This window comes from Chaetodon trifascialis, chromosome 2 (genome assembly GCF_039877785.1).
Source record: "Chaetodon trifascialis isolate fChaTrf1 chromosome 2, fChaTrf1.hap1, whole genome shotgun sequence".
NCBI classification, from domain to species: Eukaryota; Metazoa; Chordata; class Actinopteri; order Chaetodontiformes; family Chaetodontidae; genus Chaetodon; species Chaetodon trifascialis.
The window spans coordinates 13,679,339-13,702,146 of NC_092057.1; the positions used below are offsets into that span (position 1 = coordinate 13,679,339).

The 22,808-nt window shown below is 42.9% G+C and overlaps 1 protein-coding gene across 3 annotated transcripts in view; it reads left to right on the forward strand.

Moving 5' to 3' along the window:
• Positions 1–1,225: 1,225 nt before the first annotated feature.
• The window catches only part of kdm4c (lysine (K)-specific demethylase 4C), a 28,869-nt gene continuing 7,286 nt past the window's right edge, over positions 1,226–22,808 (forward strand). For 2 of the 3 annotated variants that reach the window (XM_070975199.1, XM_070975202.1), the window contains exons 1-17: positions 1,226–1,349; positions 3,905–4,071; positions 4,422–4,597; positions 4,746–4,860; positions 5,405–5,598; positions 8,330–8,379; positions 9,120–9,223; positions 9,486–9,623; positions 9,834–10,027; positions 10,441–10,670; positions 10,887–12,973; positions 13,087–13,198; positions 14,330–14,511; positions 15,413–15,656; positions 18,264–18,340; positions 19,125–19,180; positions 19,348–19,456. In XM_070975199.1, coding sequence (XP_070831300.1) covers positions 3,928–4,071; positions 4,422–4,597; positions 4,746–4,860; positions 5,405–5,598; positions 8,330–8,379; positions 9,120–9,223; positions 9,486–9,623; positions 9,834–10,027; positions 10,441–10,670; positions 10,887–12,973; positions 13,087–13,198; positions 14,330–14,511; positions 15,413–15,656; positions 18,264–18,340; positions 19,125–19,180; positions 19,348–19,456 — 4,212 coding nt within the window. In that variant the 5' untranslated portion in view covers positions 1,226–1,349; positions 3,905–3,927. The remainder of the gene's footprint in view (positions 1,350–3,904; positions 4,072–4,421; positions 4,598–4,745; positions 4,861–5,404; positions 5,599–8,329; positions 8,380–9,119; positions 9,224–9,485; positions 9,624–9,833; positions 10,028–10,440; positions 10,671–10,886; positions 12,974–13,086; positions 13,199–14,329; positions 14,512–15,412; positions 15,657–18,263; positions 18,341–19,124; positions 19,181–19,347; positions 19,457–22,808) is intronic. The other variant, XM_070975201.1, reaches the window with a different exon arrangement.

A 22,808-nucleotide genomic window follows, 5' to 3' on the forward strand; every position in this document is an offset into this window, starting at 1 on the left:
CACACACACACACACACACACACACACACACACACACACACACACACACACACACACACACACACACGTATGTTTGTGCTTGATTGTATTCATGCATGCATACTAATCTCTATACAGTTTAAGCATATCTTCAGTATGTGTTCACAGTGTGTGACTATGCTGCTTCTCCTGATTATGGGCAAAACATAACAACATACTAACATAAATCACAATAATGCAAATTGTGCAGCACCATACTTAGTGTTCATGATATTGCCATTACAACACAGCCTGAGATTTTAATGATTTGATACCACTTTCTACCAGGAAACATTTAAACAAGTTGTAACATGACTTTATTAATTGTGAGTAAATCATGTATTAAGATTTATACTTTGGTTATAAGCCACTGATAAGAACAACACTCTTCCTCCAGCCTGACACTTCCTTATACAGGTTGATATGTTATTAATCAAGTGTAGCACAGGTGAAAATAATACAGTTAATGATGGCTGAATTCAGCTTAGCTGCTTCAGTTTCAGTGTCTCTGGTAGTATTCGTGCTGACTCACTGACACACTGTAGTCACTGACTGAGATACTTAAAGTCAGTGTGGTCTTCATAATGAACTAGAGCCATCCTATAAGAAGGCAAAGTAAATGCCATGCTAAAGAGGGATAAACTCCAACAAGACTGGCAACCCAGGATTGTTCTTATTTAATGCTTATAACTGATTATAAAGCATTACAAAGTTACTGATAATTTTAGTTACAACTTATACAATGTACCTTATTAACAAGTAGTACTATAGTACCATGATTAGTTAATTATTTAATTATACCTTTTGTCAGTAATTTGTGAATATTCGTAGTACTGTAATAACAACTCCAAAATGTAGCTTCAAGAGTCAAGTTTAAGTTTGACATTTCAACTGTAAAAAATGCATTAAATGTTTTCAGTTCAGGGCCGTAAAGTGAGTCTGACCAGACAAAACATAAAAGCGTCGAGACAAATACATAAAAACATAACAAAACAAAACAAATCTGAGGTGTCATAAAACAGTTTCGTGCTGGAGGTGCAGGTGCACTTTGTACCAACACTGGCTGCGCTCCAGTTCATCGACTCGCCGTGTAATCCGCAGATCTCACAGTAGATGGATAAGTCTACCACGGCACGGGCTGCCTCTCACGTGCCTGGGAGCACGTTGACACATAGCTGAGCTGGAGCTGAGCTGAGGCGGTCTGGAGCGCGGCGCCCTCCCCAGGCACGAAGCAGCGGCAGCAGTAGCAGCCTCAGCAGCTGTCATGTGAATCAGCTGAACGAACAAGGAAGGGGATAAACAACAACACGAACCCGTCTTTCTATATCGAGGTAAAATGCTATGTGCTTTGGTGGAATGATACATGTGATATACCGGCGAAAATCGACATGGTAGCCAGCATTGTACCAGTTTACCAGAAAGCGGTGTGCATTTCGTGACTCCTGTGCAGAATTAGCCAAGCTATCAACAGCTAACAGTTAGCGCTGGCAACCAAATAAGTTGGCATACGCTCATGCCAGTGGGCATCTCGCACTGTGTGCTTTGTCATTGTTCGTCTGTCTATTGCTGAACTAGTACGATATCGATAAATAATGTATACATCATTAAATATTCTACATAATCTTTTGTACTACACAAAGTCATACAGCGAAGTAGCAACGGGCCTATCTGCAGCTCCCTTGCGAGGGACATTTAAACCCCATTGACTCTTGCAGTAAGAAGTTAGCTAATGCGGTTGCTAACTAGGTTAGCTTAATGGTTAGCTATGATTTCCTTGTCTTAACCGCGATCCCCGAGTGTTTTCGAGTCAGGTGCCATGAATACATATCAAATTCAAGTCAAAGAGTACACAATGAGTCCACCATCTAAGGATAAGTTACCTTGTCAACTGAGCTAGCAAGCTCCGCTAACTGTTCAGCCATTACTTTGCATCATAACAAAACGTAGGCTGGTTGGCTAACGTTAGTTAGCTGGCTTGGTAGACAACAAAGATCTGCTAAGCTACAGACGCTCATGGTGTGTTGGAAGCGAAATTACAATTCAGCTGAGATTTATTTGTTTCAAGGTTTTTAACAGGTTTGCTTTAAGAAATAATAGGCCCGACTAGGTTACCCACGTTTGGAAATGTTTGTTTTCATATCTGTACAAAGAGTAAGGGTAAGTTACGTTTTAAACACAATGTCTGTAAACACTATAGCTGATTTAAACATTTAAAAAAAAAAAAAAAAAAAAAACTTGTTTCAGCCTGCAATTGCTTGTTACATAATCGGGTCGTACGCCATTGTAATGTGGTTTGCTGTGAAATAGCGGTATGAAGAAATATGAGGTTGAAATCACAATAGCTTCTCTCGGGGCAATATGATCCTTTGTCTGGATGCACAGGAAAGTCAGAGTTGGGAGTGGGATGGTGGATGGGACAAAAATCTGAAAAGGGTTGTTGGCATCAGCAGGATCAAAGGATCAAATCGACATTTATGGAATCTCTACCTCCATCTAGTGGTGAAGTTTTCGCCAACACGCAAGTCAACTGCCCCCTAGTCCAATTAGACGCCTGTAAATTACATCTAGGGGTGCTGATGTTCTAATTGTCAAATATATAAATGATAAAACATGCACCGGGGTATTTGCCGAAATGGTTTGGGGGAGGGGGGGTGCACATGCATGCACATAGTTAATAGTTAAATCTGGAAGTTGAATGAAAATAATGTCCATATAATTGAGGATATTTGAACCTGCAACCAGCTCAGCTGCTGCGGACTGAAAAGAAAAAAAAATATTTAAACACACATACTTAGCATCCATCGGCTGATTACCACTTACTTAATTGCCACTTATCACCCAGGCCAGATGGAGGTCAAATGCGTCCTGCCCAGTGCATCTAGAGCATGCCAGACACACATCTGCTAGTTTTGTGGCCAGGCTCCCTTGGTGCTCCTATGGTGCACTTGGACATGGGGTGGGATCTGAAAGAATACATTTTTTCCTACATTGGAGGTGGGTGTATTTTAAGCTGTGGCAGCAACATTCCCTCATTTCATCTCATGTAAACACAGGACTCTGTCATGACAACATTGACAGTGGATGACTGATTTTCTGGACATGGCGAAAAACCAATGGTCACATCTGTTTTTTTAATGATCTACAAATAAATCGGCATGGGGATCATTTAGGATTTCAATCTTGTTTCTGTCACCACCGCCATAAAATGGAACCTAAACAATCTCTATCACATAACGTTGCAAACTGCCTCAGGCGAAGGAAATAACCTCAGTGCAGCCAAGCTGACACTAAAATAGAGTCCTGAGATTCTGTTTCAACATATAAGAAAGCGGATTTAGAGGATGAAATCAGCCAGGAGTGAAAACCAATGTCAGTACAGCATAAATGTGCCTGGGGGTGTACTATTCCATAGAGCTTATTTTTAGCTGGTTTTGGACAATTTAAAGTGAAGTAACCTGCTATATTGTGTTATTTTCACTGCCGTTATTTTTATTTGGCTAGTTATGTTGAGGCACATTTCTAAATGTTTAACTGAGGTAAAGGCAGACATACTGACGCAGAAAGCCAGGTATATGGTCATCCTTCAAAGTGACCATTTACATCCTTGAACCACAAGTGAGTAATGCATCCACAAGCACTTGAACAGAAACTGTTGAAATAGTTACTGATTTTTATTGGAGTTTATTTTAAAAGATATTTCCACTTTATCTCACTGTGGCCAGCAGGGGGTGCTGCAGCCCCTACAACCCCTGACACAGCGTGTTTCCTATAATAACAGAATTATTTACCTCCCCAACATAGTGAACAAAATATCAATACCAGTATTTATCCCTATTACTGTTTAAAAGCCAATTCTAAAATGTAAGGTGATGTTTTTTTTCCACAGGTTATATCTGGTGAGGCAGCAGGATGGCGGGAGCAGAGGTGTTCACCCCTGCAAACCCCACCTGCAAGATCATGACCTTCAGGCCCACCATGGAAGAGTTCAAGGACTTCAACCAGTACCTGGTTTATATGGAGTCTCAGGGCGCGCACCGTGCAGGCCTGGCTAAGGTAGGGAGCGTTTCAACGAGGACAAAGTTTCAAGTTCAACAGTTGCTTGTCTACATGTGTGACATATGAGAAATGTGGTGGATCAGACTGATAGACTTCATTGTGTCCACGAGGTTGGTGTGTCAAAGTTTCCTCTGTCACAGGCGTGCAGTTTGATGACTTGTATCGGCTGATTATACATCATTTTATACTGAAGGCAGTTTTAGTCTGTCAGAATAAATGTTTGGGTTGTGACCCTTGTGGACACAGTGGGTTAACTACTGCTCCTCAAAGTAATCTCTTTATATAAGATGACTCTGTTCGTCTTTTATTTTCAACAGCAAACCTTCCCTCCTTTGTCTGTCCCTCAGGTGATTCCTCCTAAAGGCTGGAAGCCCCGTCGTACCTATGATGACATAGATGATCTGATGATTGACGCTCCCATCCAGCAGATGGTGGCCGGTCAGTCGGGGCTCTTCACTCAGTACAACATCCAGAAGAAGCCTCTTAGTGTGCAGGAGTTCAGGCGATTAGCTAACAGTGACATGTGAGTATCATGGAGTTATTTCATTGTTTTCAACGCCTCATTAATTATATTATGGGGAAAGGAAAGCGCTTACATTTACACACAGACGATTTTCATTTTAAGCTTACAAATGGCACAGCACCAAATCTAATGTCTTTCCCCTCCACAGGTACTGTACACCTCGCTACCTGAATTATGAAGATCTTGAGAGGAAATACTGGAAGAATCTCACCTTCGTCTCCCCCATATATGGTGCTGATGTCAGTGGCAGCCTCTATGATGAGGTAGATGGCTCTTCTCCCTCTTTGTGTTGCTTTCTCACCGTTTGTGGTCCCTTTCAGTCGCCTGTTATTCAGTCCTCATATGATGTTTGTTTAGCTTTTACTCATTCCCTCACAGGTTCAGTTTTCTTTATTAGCTCTTCCAGTAGGTGTAATTGTGGAAATCACTTTGCTGGACTGTACATAAACTTATTTCAACTGAATCTTGCAATTTGACTTGAGGCTGGGTTTTTGCAAACTTATCCAAAACTCACTGATCTTGTTTTTTTTGGCCCAAACCCTAAGATGAGTCATTTTAAGCTAACAGTCCATTGGTACATTTGACATTTGTCACTGAAATAGAAGCAAGTCTATTTGTCTGTACGGGTATATGGGAAATTTGACAGCTGTCCAACCTGGAGCACAGGTGGTTATATTATACTTTATGTACAGTAGCTGATGCTGATTGGATTTAAAATGCTGTACTAAACCGCAGTACCAATCTGCAGGATCGACTTTGGACATCCCTAAACCTGTTTGACTGTTCTAATTCTTTCTAATCTCCTAGGATGTGGAAGAGTGGAACATCGGCCACCTGAACTCTATCTTGGACGTCATCGAGGAAGACTGCGGTGTATCCATTCAGGGGGTCAACACTCCATATCTGTACTTTGGCATGTGGAAGACCACCTTCTCCTGGCACACGGAAGATATGGACCTGTACAGCATCAACTACCTCCACTTTGGAGAGCCCAAGTCCTGGTTAGTGTGGGACAGGGATTTAGGTACAGGGGGGTGAGCACAGAAGGAATCAATCCGGTAGAGCACCACCACAAAATACAGCTTTATTGTTGAATCAGTACCTCAATGTTATAATGAAAATCAAGAGTGTAAGCTTCATAAAAGCATTTGTTTTACCAGCAGGTCAGCGTCACATCCACTTCTCTGTGGGTACTGATGGTGCTTGTTGCCATAGATTACCCTAATTTAGATAACCACTGTGGCATTTTTCTCTCCTTCTCTTCCCATGGGAGCAAAATGGAAGGAAGCCATGCTGCTTTTTTTTGTGTTATGCTGACTATTTAACCTTTTTGAAGTTTTGGAGTTCACAACAGAGCTGTAATTTCTTAAATGTCAAGAGTCAAATCAAATTAAATCAAATAAAAACATTGGTTGTGATTAAAAAAAAAGGCAGTGCACAGGCAACTAGAGTGATACTGGAGTGTTTAGCCTACCATTAGCTAAATTTAGCTGCTTCAGTATTTTTACATGTGGTGCATATTTACATAAAAGCTTTCCCATTTAAGGATCTGTTCATTTTATTTATGTTTTCACTACTCTCATTAGGACTGAGATTCATTGTGATTCTGTCAGTTTTTTGATGCAGTATGTTAAGGAAAGACAGGGAGGAGTATACAGTTTAGTAAGTGTGTAAAACCTTTGCAGATGTCTTATCCATGCTACATATGCATATTTGCTTCAGGGCTGCAAAATCCATCTCCATTCAGATATTTTTTATGAATATAGTGGATTTAAATGGTGGATTGCATTGAATTTCACAGCTTTCATTTGATTAACCCAGCCATTCTGTTGCACATGGCCTTCGGGTTTTGTTCCTCGAGTGCTCATTTGCACGCGGAAGAGATGGTTACCTGTAATAAGTGACTACACTTTGGAGACTTCAAATACTACTGAGAGGAGAAAAGGTACAACATATGGAGCAGTAGGGATTAGATAACACGTCGAGGGAGGGAAGCGTGCATGGAGCTTTATTATTCTCCAAGGGTGTAAACATATGGTTTGAAGTTATTATTTTCAAGACAAAAGGTAATAGCATAACCAGTCATCCATAGACTATACAGTACATTTATTTTCTGTAGATTTAACATAGATTAACACTGTTAATTACCATCTTACTAGCACTATGTCAGCTGCATGCTCTCGATCTCTCCGTGTTTTTGCAAATTAAAACGGTCTCTGCATTTTTATAGAGTGCCACCCTCACACCCTGCAAGCTGTTATTGGCTGGGGGCTACATGTCTACTGCCCAAAGGTCAATGCCCAGAGACATCCCAACCATGGCAAAATAGGAAGATACAGGCAGAGGACATGGTCTCTGCACACACAGACACTGCCACACACTTCTAGTTGCTCACAAGTGATGTTTGAGAGGGGTTATTTTTGTATTATACATTGTTTTTGAGGAAAATTCTACATATTCTGCCTTGAAATGAACCCCCAGGTGGCAGATTTTCAGGGATACATACAACATTTGCATACTTTGAAGTTGCCAAACTGTCTTGTGTGAATTTCAAAGAAAATACTTTATGGTAACATGAGCAAGGCAGTCACAGAACGTCTTTCACATGTCTAATTAATAATTGTTAGAGTATGTACAATCTTCAATAGAAGAGGAGCTGGCTTTTCAGGAGAATCAGGTTAAAATGATGAAGCGAAAGAAGGTGAAGAATGCAGGTAGATGAAAATGGAGTTTGCTTTTTATTTCTTTGCCAGCTTGCCTTGTTCCATTTCTCTCTCCCTCTTGCCCTGGAGGGAGTTCTGCTCATTAGAGCAGTGAGCCCTGCAACCCCACAGGGATCAGTGTCACAGCCAGACAGTGACACACATACACACAACACAGACACACATTCACAAAGAGCAACCTAATGCAGCGAGTACCCACACACATCCATACCCTTATCATCTAGCGCACACACACGCACTGACATACACTCTTTCATCTTGCTACTATTTTGACATCTCGTCCCTGGAGGGGAGCAGCTTAAAGATGCAGCTCTCTCTCTCTCCTCTTCTCAATCCCCTCCAACTCCCCATGTCACCTCTACCTGAGGTTGCCTCTCCCTCTCACCCTGTCTCTCACTGCTCTGTTAAGCTGACAGGTGATATGATGATAGAAATGCCACAGACCTGAGGGCGGATGGTGCTAGTCAAATGGAATGCCTAGTCAAACCTTGAGGGAATTCTGTCACGCTGCCGAGGTTTCTCGCTGGGAACTTTGGGGTTTGGGCTTTAAATTCAGATTGCGTCAGCAGTGTGGCACCGGAAAATGCAGAATAAGGTCAAAAAAAAAAGATTCTCTAAAGTCTTAACAGCAATAAGCGCTGCTTATTTTTAGTGACAGAACTAGACTCCTTATTTTGAAACAGAGACAAAGACCAAATGCATTGTGCTTCTTAATTATAAAGGGTCAGCATTTGTCTAGAAAAGCTAGTAGCTGGTTATTTTTACAGTCATCTACATCCACCATAAGGGATAACAATAGTGCAGTGCTGGAGAGGGTCCATCAGCCTTCTTGCAAGTGTTCATTTATCCACCACTTGATGGCAGTCTTGAAATTGAAAAGGCTTCTCTTTAAAACATCAGTCAGCGTATGTTCCAGTCTAGGAATAATGAACAATACATGTTCAGAATTTTGCATGCAAAGTCGAAAATAATTCTGTCTGCTCCATATCTGTCTGTCGTCTCTTAACAGGTACGCCATCCCCCCTGAGCATGGGAAGAGACTGGAGCGTCTGGCTACAGGTAAAAGAATAATTTATTTTCTCTTTGTATTCTCCCTCTAAATGGAAGTGGGAGATGTAATGAAATAATTATTAAATAACAATTGCGGCATGCAGAAGCAAGTCTGCATTAAACAGCAAAGTACAGCACATAAATTAAACTCAGCAATGAGAGGGCGCTTGAGGTAACAGCGCAGCTAAAGATGCAGAATGCTAATGAGCCCTGACTACAAACAAGCAAAAAGTGCAACTAGTAGAGATATAAACTGGACAAAGATCCTTACTTTCTGAGCCACTTTAGGAAAATCCAGACATTAGTAAACTAAAACTGCAATGCATATGACTAGATTTACAACTAACAGGTGTTTTCAAGTGTTCAAGTGAAGAAGCTAAATTCCCACCCACATGGTCAAGCCCATGTAAGGCTCATTTAAAATGAGGCTATTAGGTCTTAGCTTGCAGTGCTGATTACTTCACCGGATAAGTGAAAGTAGAAAGGGTGAGAGTTAAACTACCAATTTCACAGTCGGCTACCATGTGCTTAGCTGTTACGGACAGCAATCCACTTAGCAAAGGCTTGATTAATCAATTAGATGATTGGCAGAAAATTAAGGGCTGGCAGGTGAAAATGTTACATTTTTCCCTGTTATTTTCTCAAATGAATCTCAATGTTGAAAAATGTTTCAACCAGAAAAAGTATTTGGCTTATAGGCTATGTTCATGGTGTGTGTGTGTGTGTGTGTATGTGCATGTTTTTGTCAGGTTTCTTCCCCAACAGCTTCAAGGGATGTGAGGCTTTTCTTCGTCACAAGATGACTCTAATCTCCCCTTCCATACTGAAGAAGTATGGCATTCCCTTTGATAAGGTAGGCTTTCAGCCCCTTTGAATAAATTACTCTGTCCTCCTCTTCTTGCCATTTATACTCCTTTTTTATTTACCAACTGTCTGAAAACAGCTTTTCTTGCCACTGAAACTAGCAGTGCTCATTTTGACTGATCTTTTAATTCTTTTATTTCTTTGGTTTCACTTGCTAATTCCTGAAAACCCAGAAGTTTCCAATTCAGTGTTTCGTCACTCTTGTGTCCTCATGAAGCAAACTCTCCCCCTGTGTCTTTGTCCCTCGCTAGATTACTCAGGAAGCTGGAGAGTTCATGATCACCTTCCCTTATGGCTACCATGCTGGCTTCAATCATGGCTTCAACTGTGCGGAGTCCACCAACTTTGCCACTGTGCGCTGGATAGACTATGGCAAAGTGGCCACGCAGGTAAATTCAGTTCAGCTGAAACTGTGCACCTCCTCATGTCTTTTGAAAAACAGACAAAGAAGTGTCCCAGATTTGAATGCAGGTAATTTCAAGTAAAATCACACAGCGTCAAACTGAACATTATAATTTAGGCTTAAAGTGAACACAGCAAGGCTTCTTTATGTTTTACTTCTCAAGCTCAGTATTTGTCCTCCTCTTTCTTTCCTCCAGTGCACTTGTAGCAGGGACATGGTAAAGATATCCATGGAACCCTTTGTTAAACGTTTTCAACCTGACCGGTACCCGAACTGGATGCTGGGCAAAGATTCTGCACCTATTGACCACACGCATGCCACTCCGAGCACTACACCGGAGCTGCAGAGCTGGTTGCAGAGGCGGCGCAAGGCCAGACCTGCCAATAAAGGGTACTGTAGTCATACTCAGGCAATGTTTCCTCTGTTTGTATGCCACACAGTTACTGTAAGTAGTCTGCTGCTGCTAATGTGGAGCAGGAATATTGCCAGTAGTATATTTATGGTATGATGCTTTTAATTTAAACACAGTCTTTGTGCAAGGACAGGCAAAATTTGAATCTGAAATGAACATGTGTCTGGAAAAAAAAGAACATTTGCAGATGCATCAGATTGTGATGATGAACCTCACACTTGGTGCCTGTAATGGTGGCCACCATTGGCCAGTGACCTAAAATATGTGGCCAGGAATACAAAAACCAAATTTTTCTCCTCAGTCTCAAAATTCCACACTTGCTCTCATTGCTTTTCAGCGTGATTCAAGGTGTTTGGGCTTCACTCCTCATTGAACTCTCTCCCTTCTTCAGTAGCAGCCACTCTCGTATGCGCTCCAAGCGCCTCAGAACCACAGAGGAGCCCGTTGGCCTGGATGGCAGCTCAGCACTGACCAGCAGCAAGAGGAAAGGCCTGAGCGGTCCAGCTGGGCCAAAGGTGCGAAAGTCTATGGCAGAAACAACCTGCAAGGAAGAGGAGCAAGAGAAGAATAATGAAGCTGACTCAAAGCACAACCAGAATCAGAACTCTGTTCAGCTTTCTGGTAAGAGTGGCAGTGGAAGGTATTTTTTAGACTTTGGGTATCACTTTGATCTGAACGGTGATGAAAACAGGCCTGAAAGTAGGAAGTGTTTGCGTATGGATGTTTTTGTGCCTATTTTCTTATATTTTGGGAATTTCTCTGAACTGAGATCTATAAAATACTTGACAGTCCTTGATGGTGGATTTCACATTTTATCTATCTTTTTATCCTCAACAGGTCCTTGCAGACAGATGTGTGTGGTCAAGGTAAATCGCGTGGAGAGTAATAGTTTGGGATTTTCTAATAAGGAGCCATCCAGTAACTCTCAGTGCAGCCCCTTTCCCTCCCCTGCTTCACTGGTGAAAAATGTAAAGGTGGAGACAGAGACTCATACTGGCCCTCAAGGCCTCTCAGGGTCAGGGGTCGTGAGCAGGACTCCTGAAGGACTCAGACAATGGCCCGAGGCCACCCAAATGCATCATGGAAATAATGAGCCAAGGTGTTCCTCTCCTGAACCACAAGACTTTTCAAGTTCTCAGGACTGCTCTAACAGGGTCCCTCCCCTGGAAGACAACAAACTCTGCTCATCCTACCACACGACAAGCACTTCTGCTGAGACTGAGATGAGCTTGTGTCCCCCTGACTCTAAAGCTCAGACATCTAGTTCCTCATGTAGAGAAGACACTTTAAGCCTAACACCAAACACTGACAGCAGCATGGACACAGGTTCTGAGAATTACACTGACAGCACTGCAAAAGCAGAGAAAATTGACACTGTTGATCCAAAACATATCAATCCACACTCCACTACAGAAGCACTTTATGATCTCAAAACTGAGCCAGTAGAGGGAGATAGTCACACATCATGTGGCTCCTTCTCCCCTTCAGGACACAATTGCATTTTAGAAAAAAGCAGCACTGAGGAAAATCTTTTCCCCCCTCTGCTACAGAGGAATGCAGTGGATATGCCACAACTCACTCCGGAGCCAATAGATAAGGTCGGAATCTGCCCTCTGCCACCTGTCCTGACCCAAGAGATGCCCTCCCTCACCCCGGCTCATGACGGGATAACTGACGTCCCAGAATCAACGTCGTGCAGTCACCAGGTTGCACCTGTGCTTCAGCGGGAGACACCAACTGACTCTCCATCCTCACAGGGAACCAAACAGGAAAAGGGAGAAATTGACTTAATGATGTATAAGGAACCTCATACTGTACAACATGCCAACAACTGGCATTTAGATCCTCCGTATAATTGTGAGGGGGCAGCAGTGTCTGGTTTAGAAGGAAACATGGCTCATTTAACTGCCAATGCTATGCACAAAATAACATCTGGTGGTGTCCATGAAATGCTAATAATGGGAGGAATTGCTGCAGAAAATGATCGCACAAAGCTGGAAAATGTTACAACTGGACAGAGCGATGCTTCCCCATGCCAGCTAGTAGAGAGCACTGCACCGCAAACAGAGCACCAATACAGCTTAGCAGAGTTAGCAAGTAAAGATAACTCAGAGGACCCAGTTCAAAGAGACGTTCCGTCTGCGTTGAGTCTGAGCAGTGCCAGTTCTCTTTTAACTGGTACCTCAAACAGTACTCCCTCAGCCCCTTCCCCTCCATTATGCACTCAAAGTGACAGTCACTCAGCATTACACCTCCACCAGCACACTACATACTCTGCTTCGCATTGTACTTCTCAGAACCCATACATGGACCCCAAACCTTTCTCTAGCAGCATATGGAAAAACTTAAATTCCCAGAGTTCTGCAGTGCTCATCCAGAGTCTGAACCCCGAACTCCCTTCTGACTTTACCCATGACCCCCTACCCTACACCATGTGGACTGAACCTCAGTGTAAAGAGGTCACAGACCTGGAGGACCCAGAACAAGACCTCCGTGAGTCAGAGAACCGGGAAGAGGAAGGTGGCCCACTCACATGGGCCCAGCTCGAGCCCACCTCGCTAGTTTCAGTCGGTGCTGTTGAGCCCCTGGGGCTTTGTGGAGATTATGAGCTCCACAGAGGGGAAGCGGACGGGTCTGAAGCCCTCTCCTTGTGCAGAGAGCTGGGGAGACAAAGGGAGGCGGAGGAGAGGCAGCACTCAGACACTGCTGTTTCACCTCTTGTGATGGGAGGAGGAGAACAGGATGGGGTGTCTGATATGGAAGAAGGGGGATCTGATGGCGACGAGGCGGAGCAGCAAAGTAGTACCAAGGGAGAGAGCAGTAGTGAGTCATCTGATGAGGAGGAAGAAGAGGAAGAAGAGGAAAATGATACCAGTAACTACGAGTGTTTCGAATCAGGCCTGGAACCAGGGGAGGTTTGTGCTGTGAGTGCTCTTTCACACACAATCATACACAGTCAGTCTTTTGCTCAAGTTTTATACAAATACAGATTACTTGCACTCTATTGCCTTTCAATGATGGCTGTTCTTGCCGCCAGTACCCTGCGCTGTCAGTGAAAAGGACCACTAAGAGCTGGCGTCACCCACTCAGGAAACCTACTGCAAGGGCTGTACCCACTGCTGTCAAACAGCAGGCTGCCAGTGACGATGGTGGGGGCACACACACACTCACACAGCTCACATAGTTCATTGAAAGGTATCATGAAGGTTTAGCCTTAAAAAGACTCTCAGCATCCAGACACTGACACATGCTCATACTGTGAGCCAAGAGCCGTGCTCATTTCAATAAAAACCTAGGGACATTTCCTGTTGTGGTTGGGGCTGCATTGTGGGTGGCAGCAGGCCAGACACCATGATCCTTTGACTTCTGCTGGTTGCATTGCTGTGAACCAGAATACAGTTGTCATAACTCTTTCTGGCTTATAAACCAAAACCCAATTTAAAGTATTCTTGAAAACCATTTTTTGTTAAAAGGTAGAATAGCTAGCAAGAAAATGAGCTCAGAAGGAATAGAATTGACTTTGTCAACTTAATATTGTAACTTTTAAGCATTAAGTAATGTCAGGTAACATTTGTGTTGCTCCCACAGCGTAGCTTTTTATAACCATTGAACCGTTCCACTCTGCCGACCCCACTTCCCCCTCCTCATTTTTCACATTTTATGTCCCCCCAAATGATTCTTCTGACGTCAATGCACGCATAAACCAAACAATTTAACTGTCGGGCCTACCACAGAAAAATGGCCTAGTGATAGATACTCTTTGTTTTCATGGGTTTAACAGTGTGGAAGGGAGGGCCCTCAATTAACAACTGCTAATGCACATATACACACACGCACACAGTCACATTCATCATCTCTGTGGTTGTAAAAGAGAATGAATAATTCAGCAGCTGTTTTACTTGTTTATCTGTGAGTAAGAAATGACCATGAAATGACCATGGCAGTGAGAGCCTTGTTTATGATGATGAGAGCTCTTAATCATTTTGGGTAATTTTATAAACAGACAGGTTCCTATTCATTGAAACTGTTTGACAGATTGTCACCAATGTGGTTGGATTAGATCCGACTTAGCATCAAGTCTATTAATACCGCTGAAGTCAGTCGTGAGAATGATGCACGCTGTTTTTTTTAATGTTCAGGCCGTACGATTGCTTCTTAAGGCTTAATTAACAAACTACCAAAATAAGAGGCTTGCACTCTGTTTTGCGTGTGTCATCATTTGGGTTAAAGAGTAAGTAAGTTATTGCAAGGTTGTAAGGCTTTGTTCTGTCTCCACTTAGAGCCCCCTGAAGCAAACCTGGCAGAGGAGGAGGAGCAGGAAATGGAGGCGTGGGCGAAGCCCCTCATCTACCTGTGGCAGAACAGGAAGAGCTGCTTCACAGCGGAGAGGGAGTACAATGCTCATGCAGCTACCATGCAGCCATACTGCGCTGTGTGCACACTCTTTATGCCCTATTACCAGGTAAGGGGGAGTTCAGCAACCTGTGCCATTTGGTGAATGCTTGTATCCAAAATGCATAAAAGTTTTATGAGCACATATATGTATATGTATTGAGCATAAACTCACTTAAAGAGATGACTGTATCTCCCAGCCGCCGAGCTGAAGATAGAGAAATCAATACTAGCACATCACATATAGCTATAGACACTTTACTTTTGCCCCTTAAGCCACAATCACACAGGATTTATTTCTGAGGCATGATTTCAGTTTTACCTGCACTTGTCAGTGATTTAATCCCATCTGCAGCACATTCTGTTTCTTTTTCACCTACCCACCCTAGTAATATTTATAGCCACATTTACCCGCTGTTTTTTGCCGAATTCGCAGGTCCCTCCTTTATTTGGACGTTCTTTGAACTTTCAGAATTGCATCTCTTTTATAAATAGAACCGTGTTGACTGAGTTTCATCGGCTCAGGAAATGACTTTGCTAACCTGATAATACATTCTGTAACATCAGTCATCTCATACAATGATGGAAAAAGTAGAAACCCCTCAAACTAATCTAATCAGCTGCTGTAATGTCATGTTCGTGGTGATTCTGCTGTTGCTGGTCTGCCTTTTTATCGCCAAACTGATTTGATGCGTACAGTCGAGAGCTGCATGTACTGTCCACAACACTGTCCTTTTTAATTCACTGGCATTCAGAAAGAGACATATGAGTATTTTCTACTGTGTTTTAATAGATGAGCTACAGCTAAATAATTACGCTAAGTAACGCTGATATTGAAAATAATTACAAAGCCTGCTGGTGATGGAGGTTTTGTGGTTTTCCTGCAGCTTATCTGCCTTGTTACAGAACCAGCTCCTCTAATTTGCCACTGGCTACAATGAAAATCACTCACATTTTTTCTTTTTTTTTAGGCTGAAGACAAAGCGGAGGACAATACACCTATCGTAGCTAAAGACACCTCAATGTCTTCATCTTCAATGGAGGGCCCCACGCATCCCTGCAGTGGTCTGAGGAGGACCAAGCCCCTGGTCCCAGAGATCTGCTTTTCTTTCCGGGAGCAGAACTGCCCGCCAACTCCCACTAACCCTCTGCTGCAGGAAGATGGCACCTCCCCTCTGCTCTACTGCCAAGGCTGTTGCCTGCAAGTCCATGCAAGTATGTGTGCACAAGGGCAGAGCAGTGTGTATGTGTGTGTGAGTGTGTGAGAGAGCATGTGGCCTTTCCTAAGGTAGACCCCAGTGTTGTAAGCACAGTTTCTAAGGTCGTTTTCACACCTGACCAAGCGGACTCGGTTCGATTGGGGAGCTGAAAGTCGCAACATTGTTGCATTTATCACTTGTTTCAGTTCTGCTTTCACACTGTGATTTCTAAAGCGCACCGAACTTTCTGAGCAGCATCACGTGGTTGAAAGGGGCGCTTGTCGATTGGACAAAGTAGGAGGGGAAATCCCTCCCTCCCAGCCCGGAAAAACAACAGTGAACGCAACTGTTCCTATAATGCTATCGTAGCTTGTCAGGGATTGATTCTGGTTTTTTTTTGACTTTGACGATCTAACGTGACAACACATGAGCTCAGAGTTTAAGGACTGTGACTGTTGGTAGTTGTGATTTGATTTTGTTTAAATATGCCAAATTGTGAATTTATGGGTTATTGTTGTTCAGACAATTGAGCTAAGCTAGCTAGCAACTGCTAATGTCAGTGGTCACTTGTTGCCATAGCAACAATAAACATTCACGTAAGGACTAATGAGCTGTAAATAGAGATGCAGAATCAAGCTATATTATAAATACAGATGAGATATGTTGTATTTTAGCATGCGTATGCACTGCGTATAGCGTCACTACGTACATTTGGTCCCGTGTTTGGTCCGGTGAGCTTTCACACTGCATACGAACCGAACCGAGGATTCACTTGCAAGCGAACCGAGACCCATGTTTTCAGGCGGACCAGAGTTCGCTTGTTTGGTCCGCTCCAGAGTTCGGATGAGCTTTCACACCTGCCCAAACGAAGCAGACTATCTGAGGAAATGAACTCTGGTCCGTTTAAAGCGGACCAAACAGCTCTGGTGTGAAAGCGGCCTAAACTTCAAAGTGTCTATTGGTACCTACCTCACCCAGCCACAGTGTGTTTCGACATGTCGTGCTTGTCTCTCTGATGTCAGTGTGAGAGGGTCAGTGGGTTTGAGTCCTGATTCCACCCCCTCTGTGTCCCTTTCTGCCCCTCTCTCCCTCGCGCTCTCTCTCTCTGTGGTTTGGAGTGTTTTATATTCCCCGTCACCCGAATGAGGGTGAATCCTCCGTCTTCACCACACGTACTTCCTGCGCAAAAATCCCCAAGCCAGTGCATCAAGCCCTCACACACACTCTTAAAAATCCCCGGAGCCTTTCGGTTCCACTGGACACACAGACGCGATACACTCTGCTTTTTCTCAATCCCTCATTCACGCACTTTAACAGCCCCAGATCTCTTTCCCAATCCGTACACATTTTGCCAGTATCTTAAGCTTCCAGCCAGTCCCCTGCAGACATGCACGCACACACAGACTTTCTGAAAGTCTCACGCGCCATCCCGAATCCACAGCTTTAAAATGACATTGCTTCTTCCTAAGTCAGTTTCAATCCCTCATGCTCTCCTGCCGCTAGTGTTGATCCCACCTAATTTGTACTCTGGAGGGTCTGGCTGTTATGTATATAACTACTGCATCTACTATATGGACTACTACTACTACTTTATGTGGAGGTACAGTAGTGTGGGAGTAGAAGATGAAGAGTATGTCATTTGACACTGATGAAAAAGCCACAAGTTTGGTTTCGAGACCCGACAATAAGCACAAGCTGATGTTGCTTTCCCTCTCGACTGTTATTTGAACTTGGGAAAGGAAAGAGAGGTGAGCTTAGTTTCTATGTCTGGTTTGGTGATGGATAGTAGGGGAAAAGAACAGAGACATGCACTCATATACAGACTTAAAGTGTTTCTTACAAATAGAAATCCCTCCTCAGCTTATGTGTCTAAAACCTCTAGCCCATGGATTTTAACTAGCTGTCAGCTTTGAAAAGAATCACATTTGTCTTACTTTTAAATTCAAAATGTTTTCCTGCGAGCGGCCACCAGCATTTATTTCCTTTCTAAAACATTTATGCCGTTCTGCCACACCAAGGACACAGACCAAAACCAAACAGAACTGCAATATTTACACAGACTTGTTTTTCATGCTGCTTTATGTTTTGCGGCATCTGTCAGCCATGTCATCCGGGTTACCAAAGGCTGCACGAGTGTGTGAAGTGAAAGCGTGGTTTCAAGTCACTGCGAGTCTCTCTGTCACTCTTCAGTAGATCAATGAACACAAAAACGGATGCATTTAGAAACAAAGACACATAAATGTTCCTCTTCTTCTTGTGTTGTCTGCTTTTCTTGCTCAACCACAACCATTACCCCACACACACACACGCACATGTTAGACCTCTCCATTTCCACATAGTCTGAAATACTATGCATCTCTGCACGGAGCAATGCCATTTTTCTGCTGAAAATCTGTGGAAACTATGTGGACGTGGCATCTCATTCTGCTGTTTCTAGCTGATGATAGACTTACCATTTGCTGTCAAGTCTGCTGTTTTCTGTGAAGGGTTCATGGACACCATGCCACCAGGTTAGAGTAAAGCGCTTCAGCAGCATTTGAATGAGAGCTTGAGTGAGAGACGGCTAACTTTACCAGATGTATTTTTACCCCTGATTTTCATCAATCGCTTCTTCTTCCTTTAGGTTGCTACGGTGTAGCTGCGCATGACGTCAGCGAACAGTGGTCGTGTGATCGCTGCACGGAAGGAAGCTTTATAGCAGTAAGACAGTTTTTTCTCCTTGTGTGATTGTTACACACACTCTGTGCTGGTGCAACACTTGCACATGTTTTGATCCCTCTCACGCTTTATCACCTGATGGAAGAAGGATCTGCAGACCATCTGACTGGAAATCCCATCCCTCTATACGTCTCTGTTATAACATAAAGAAATATGACTGTAGTTAAGACATTTGATAGACTTTATCTCATGCTGGGGGTGTCACTAGGGTTAATATTTCTTAAAGACACGTTTCACAAAATCCTCACTGTTTCTCTCACAAAGAAATGTTGCTATTTGTAGCTGCTTTGTGGTATCGTCATGCCTTAAGGAGTGCTGCAGTCTGTACGACACCCTCTGTCCTTACACCTTAGATTCGGATAAGGAAATACTCCCCTGACAAAACTCTTTAATATGGAAAAAAATGGAAGAAAACCTCAGGAAAAGCAACAGAGGAGGGATCCCTCTCCGAGGCCAGACATACCTGCAGATCACAAAGAAATCACAATACAAACAAATTTTGATGAAAGAAATAGATATATGTAGATTTTTTACAGCATTTCTATTGAAAGAAAAGGTGATTTTGCATCTATGTTGTGCTAAAATTCATCTACCTTATTCAACATAAAACAACTCAGCAATTTTCCACACATTTGTCCTTGTGCCACACACAATGCGGCTCTTACATGCAGGTATTCTAAATATCTAATCGTTTGTAAGGATATTTGTGAATGAAAGAAAAGCATCTTCTTTCTCTCTTACTCACTCTCTCTTTATGTTTTCTCAGGAATGCTGTCTCTGTAACCTCAGAGGTGGAGCGCTGAAGAAAACCCAAAACGACAAGTGAGACAGGCTTTTGTTCTGTGATTATCTCTGCATACTCATCTCTGATCTCCAGAGCTCAGACGAATTAATCATCTGTGCGTTTTAATCATCACAATGTATTCTCTTGTTTGTTTGTGTGTGTGTGTGTGCGCGTGTGTCTGTGTGTGCGCACGCGCACTATATAGATGGGCCCATGTGATGTGTGCCGTAGCACTGCCAGAGGCAAGGTTCAGCGATGAAGGCAAGAGGAGTCCCATTGACACCAGTAGGATCCCCATGCAGCGATATAAGCTGGTGAGGACACACACACACACACACACACACACACACACACACACACACACACACACACACGCACACACTGATGCAGTGCTGGAATTCCCCAGGTCCTTGAGGACTGGCTTGGTCTAATTAATGAAGTGTTCACAGTTCTAATTAACAATGTGAGACGAACATGCCCGCAATCAAAGCTAGATAATTAACCACTGGTGGGTGGGAGTGGGGGTTTGTGTGTGTTGGGCTGTCTCTGTGTGGTTGTTTGTCTATACATGTGTGGTGGCATGTCCGTCTGCCTGCCTGTGTGTGTGTGTGTCTGTGTGTGTATATATGTTTGCTTAATGAGAGAGCTGGAGTGCGCCTCAGCAGACCTGACATGTTGCCACTATAGTTAGCTCTCTGCTGCAGGCACCGTGAGAGCTCAGCAGAAAGCAAAGTGTTGGAGAGGGACATCCCAACACAGATGAGTTCTGCCTGTCCATTCCCTGCTTACATTATTGTTTCAGCAATACTTACTGCATGTAATTGAAAACTTTTTAAGAAGCATATATGATTTCTTAGAGCGCTTGATTTACATTAATACCAGTTTGCTTTCCAAAAGTAGACGTAGACGAGCTGAGAGTGACAGTGACATTAAAACATGATTAATATTCAGTATTTGTTGTATTTTGTTGTCAAGATATTGTGGATCCACTCAGCTGAAAACATTTCAGACTAATGTGACAGCCCTGAAATTGATTTGATTAAGGTTATAAAGTTACAACTTTAGTTAGATGTTTCAACTTCATGGTCATTTTGGAGGCTGCAGTTTGTGGTGTTGACATCATACTGAATGGTCTTTCTCGTATTAAGTCACCCGTCATGGATAAGGGGTGGCGTAGGGGTTAAGCCGCCAATCTGGAACCACAGCTTCCTCGGTTCCGTCGTAGGGGTTAGGCCACCAACCTTGAACCGCAACCATGTCGGTTCAGCTGAGGCTCTCTGTAACCCCATTTGTCTCCCCTCATGTCCTGCCATCGCTCTACTTTCAACTGTCAAAGGAGTGATGAAAAATGGAGTGGACAGTAATTTAAATCCATATTAGAAACACCTCCCAGTGTAAAGCGATAGTATGAAAATGAATTTAGCTGTTATGTGTTTAGACCTCCCTAAAAAAACTGGCAGCTGAGTGTATCAGGTTTAGAGCGTTGTAACAGAAATGTCAGACTCCACCATAATGAAACCAGACAATCCAGGTTCCTACATGAGTGCCTTCCCCAAAATAGTTGAGGGGATACTACTGCACTGACACTGAACGGGCTGCTAACTTTGTGGACACAGTGACATTACCCACAGAGTATTTACAGGGATATGGTTCATATCTGCTGACACCACATTGAAATTAAGCTCATTTGGATATGAAAGCACAAACCACAAAGTCAGTCTCCATATCCACAGGCCAAAATCTGAACAAAATGAAAATTGTATTGCAGGCTGGAAAGGGCAGGGCGCTTATAAAAAAAAAAGCCTCTGACATGACTCTGATGATGGCCAAAACGTTTCAGATCTTGTCGTGATCTGAAGACTTTTTTTGGGAAAACAGCACTACCTTCCTTTAAAATGTTCAACGCTGACAAATTTGTCACAGTGCCAGTTTCTGCTTGACACCACAGATTACAGAGATTTCCAGCAAAGCAGCTGAAAGCACGCTCTTTGATAATCATGCGCTATACAGCTTTTTCCCATTGGAAGATGTGTCTGATCTAAAGATATATGACCCCAATCATTTCACTCACAACTCCATGATGACACAAAATCTTCACTCTCTGCTGCCAATTTTTCACTAATTAACACGCTGACACAAGCGCTTTTTGGATTGACCCATGCTTCAGTTGATGATAAAACAGATGGGCCTCTTTTATACAACCTCGCTGAGTTCTAAATTAAGGTAAAATATGAAAAACAGCACAGACTGATTTAATAAATTATAAACCCGTTCGCAGATGCTGTGGCAGGAAGAAAACACTTGTGTTATGATGACACAGGTCTTTTGTCTTAATTGACATTTGACAGAAAACCTCCCTTTTGTTCGCTTCATCTTTTGTATGTTCACACTGTGAGCCACGTGTTTTGAAGCTCGCATTGGACCCATTGCCCCTGCAGCAGGCCGATACATTCATAATTTACTATCACACAACACACACGCACACAGCCGTGCACACATACACATTCATAATTTACTGTGGGAATGTTCTTAACGCATGGCTCCACACAGGCACCCAAATACACCCCGGAGAAGGCGCAGGCATGGGGAAAAGTGGGTTAGGCTCTCTCACCCACACACACACAACTCACAACAACTCACACAAAACATATAACAGACATATTGATGTATTTTAATTGTTTTCCCACCAGTAAATGTACATTAATACTAATAATTTACACACTCGCACACCTCCCCCTGCACCCACACGGGGCGTGTCAGTCAGAATCTTGTCATGCTGTCCTCAATAGGTGGACGAGACAGTCGGGCTAGTTCATCAGCACACAGCTTTCCATAATGGAGGAGGTATGGGAAAAGGTTTTGTGAAATGTAGGCCAAGTTAGTCACCGAGAAAAGCGCTGAGTAAAAGTCCCTCAGTTCAGAAATAGAGGAGTTGTGAAGCTGTAGAGGCTCCATTAATTTATAAAAAGGGGAATATAGTTATGGAATTTCACCCTTTTTAAATTAAGCATTACCTTTTTGGGTATCCAGCAAGAAGAAAAAGAGGACTTCTCTGAGAGTCTCTCCATGCTCAATACCCCCCCGATCCTCAGCCGATATCTGAATTAAGTGGGCTAAGCTGATAAATGCAAAGGCAAAGCCGGGCCTGCTGCAGAGGTTAGATTTAATTAATGCTGTCTAGGTAACTAATTAGATCAGCTATTGATTTTTCAAACAAATGAATGAACGGCATTTATTTCAGAGGCTTAGCTCATAAGGACTATAAATAAAATCCACCTGCCAAATGCTGTGTTATTCTTCCTGGGGCAGTGAATATTTCCCATTCCATGTACCAGGAAATTTTGTTTTTGAAATTTTTAATATTGTACTATGCCCATACTCCCATATATGCTGTTTAAACTCACTGTGTCCTTCCATAGATATGATAAGATAGCAACATGACAGTTTATAGGCTGGAATTTGTTTGCAAACCAGCTTATTCCCAGTTGAGCTCACTTACCACTGATATGCGTCTCTCAGGAGTTCATCTATATATAGGCATATTAACTCTCAACGTGTATGGATATTTCAGGATGCGTTCCCAGGAATTAGATTAATGAATAAATTACCTTCAAAGAGATGTGAAAAGGCACCACAAGAGAGAAGAAGACGGGGCAGGGAAGCGAA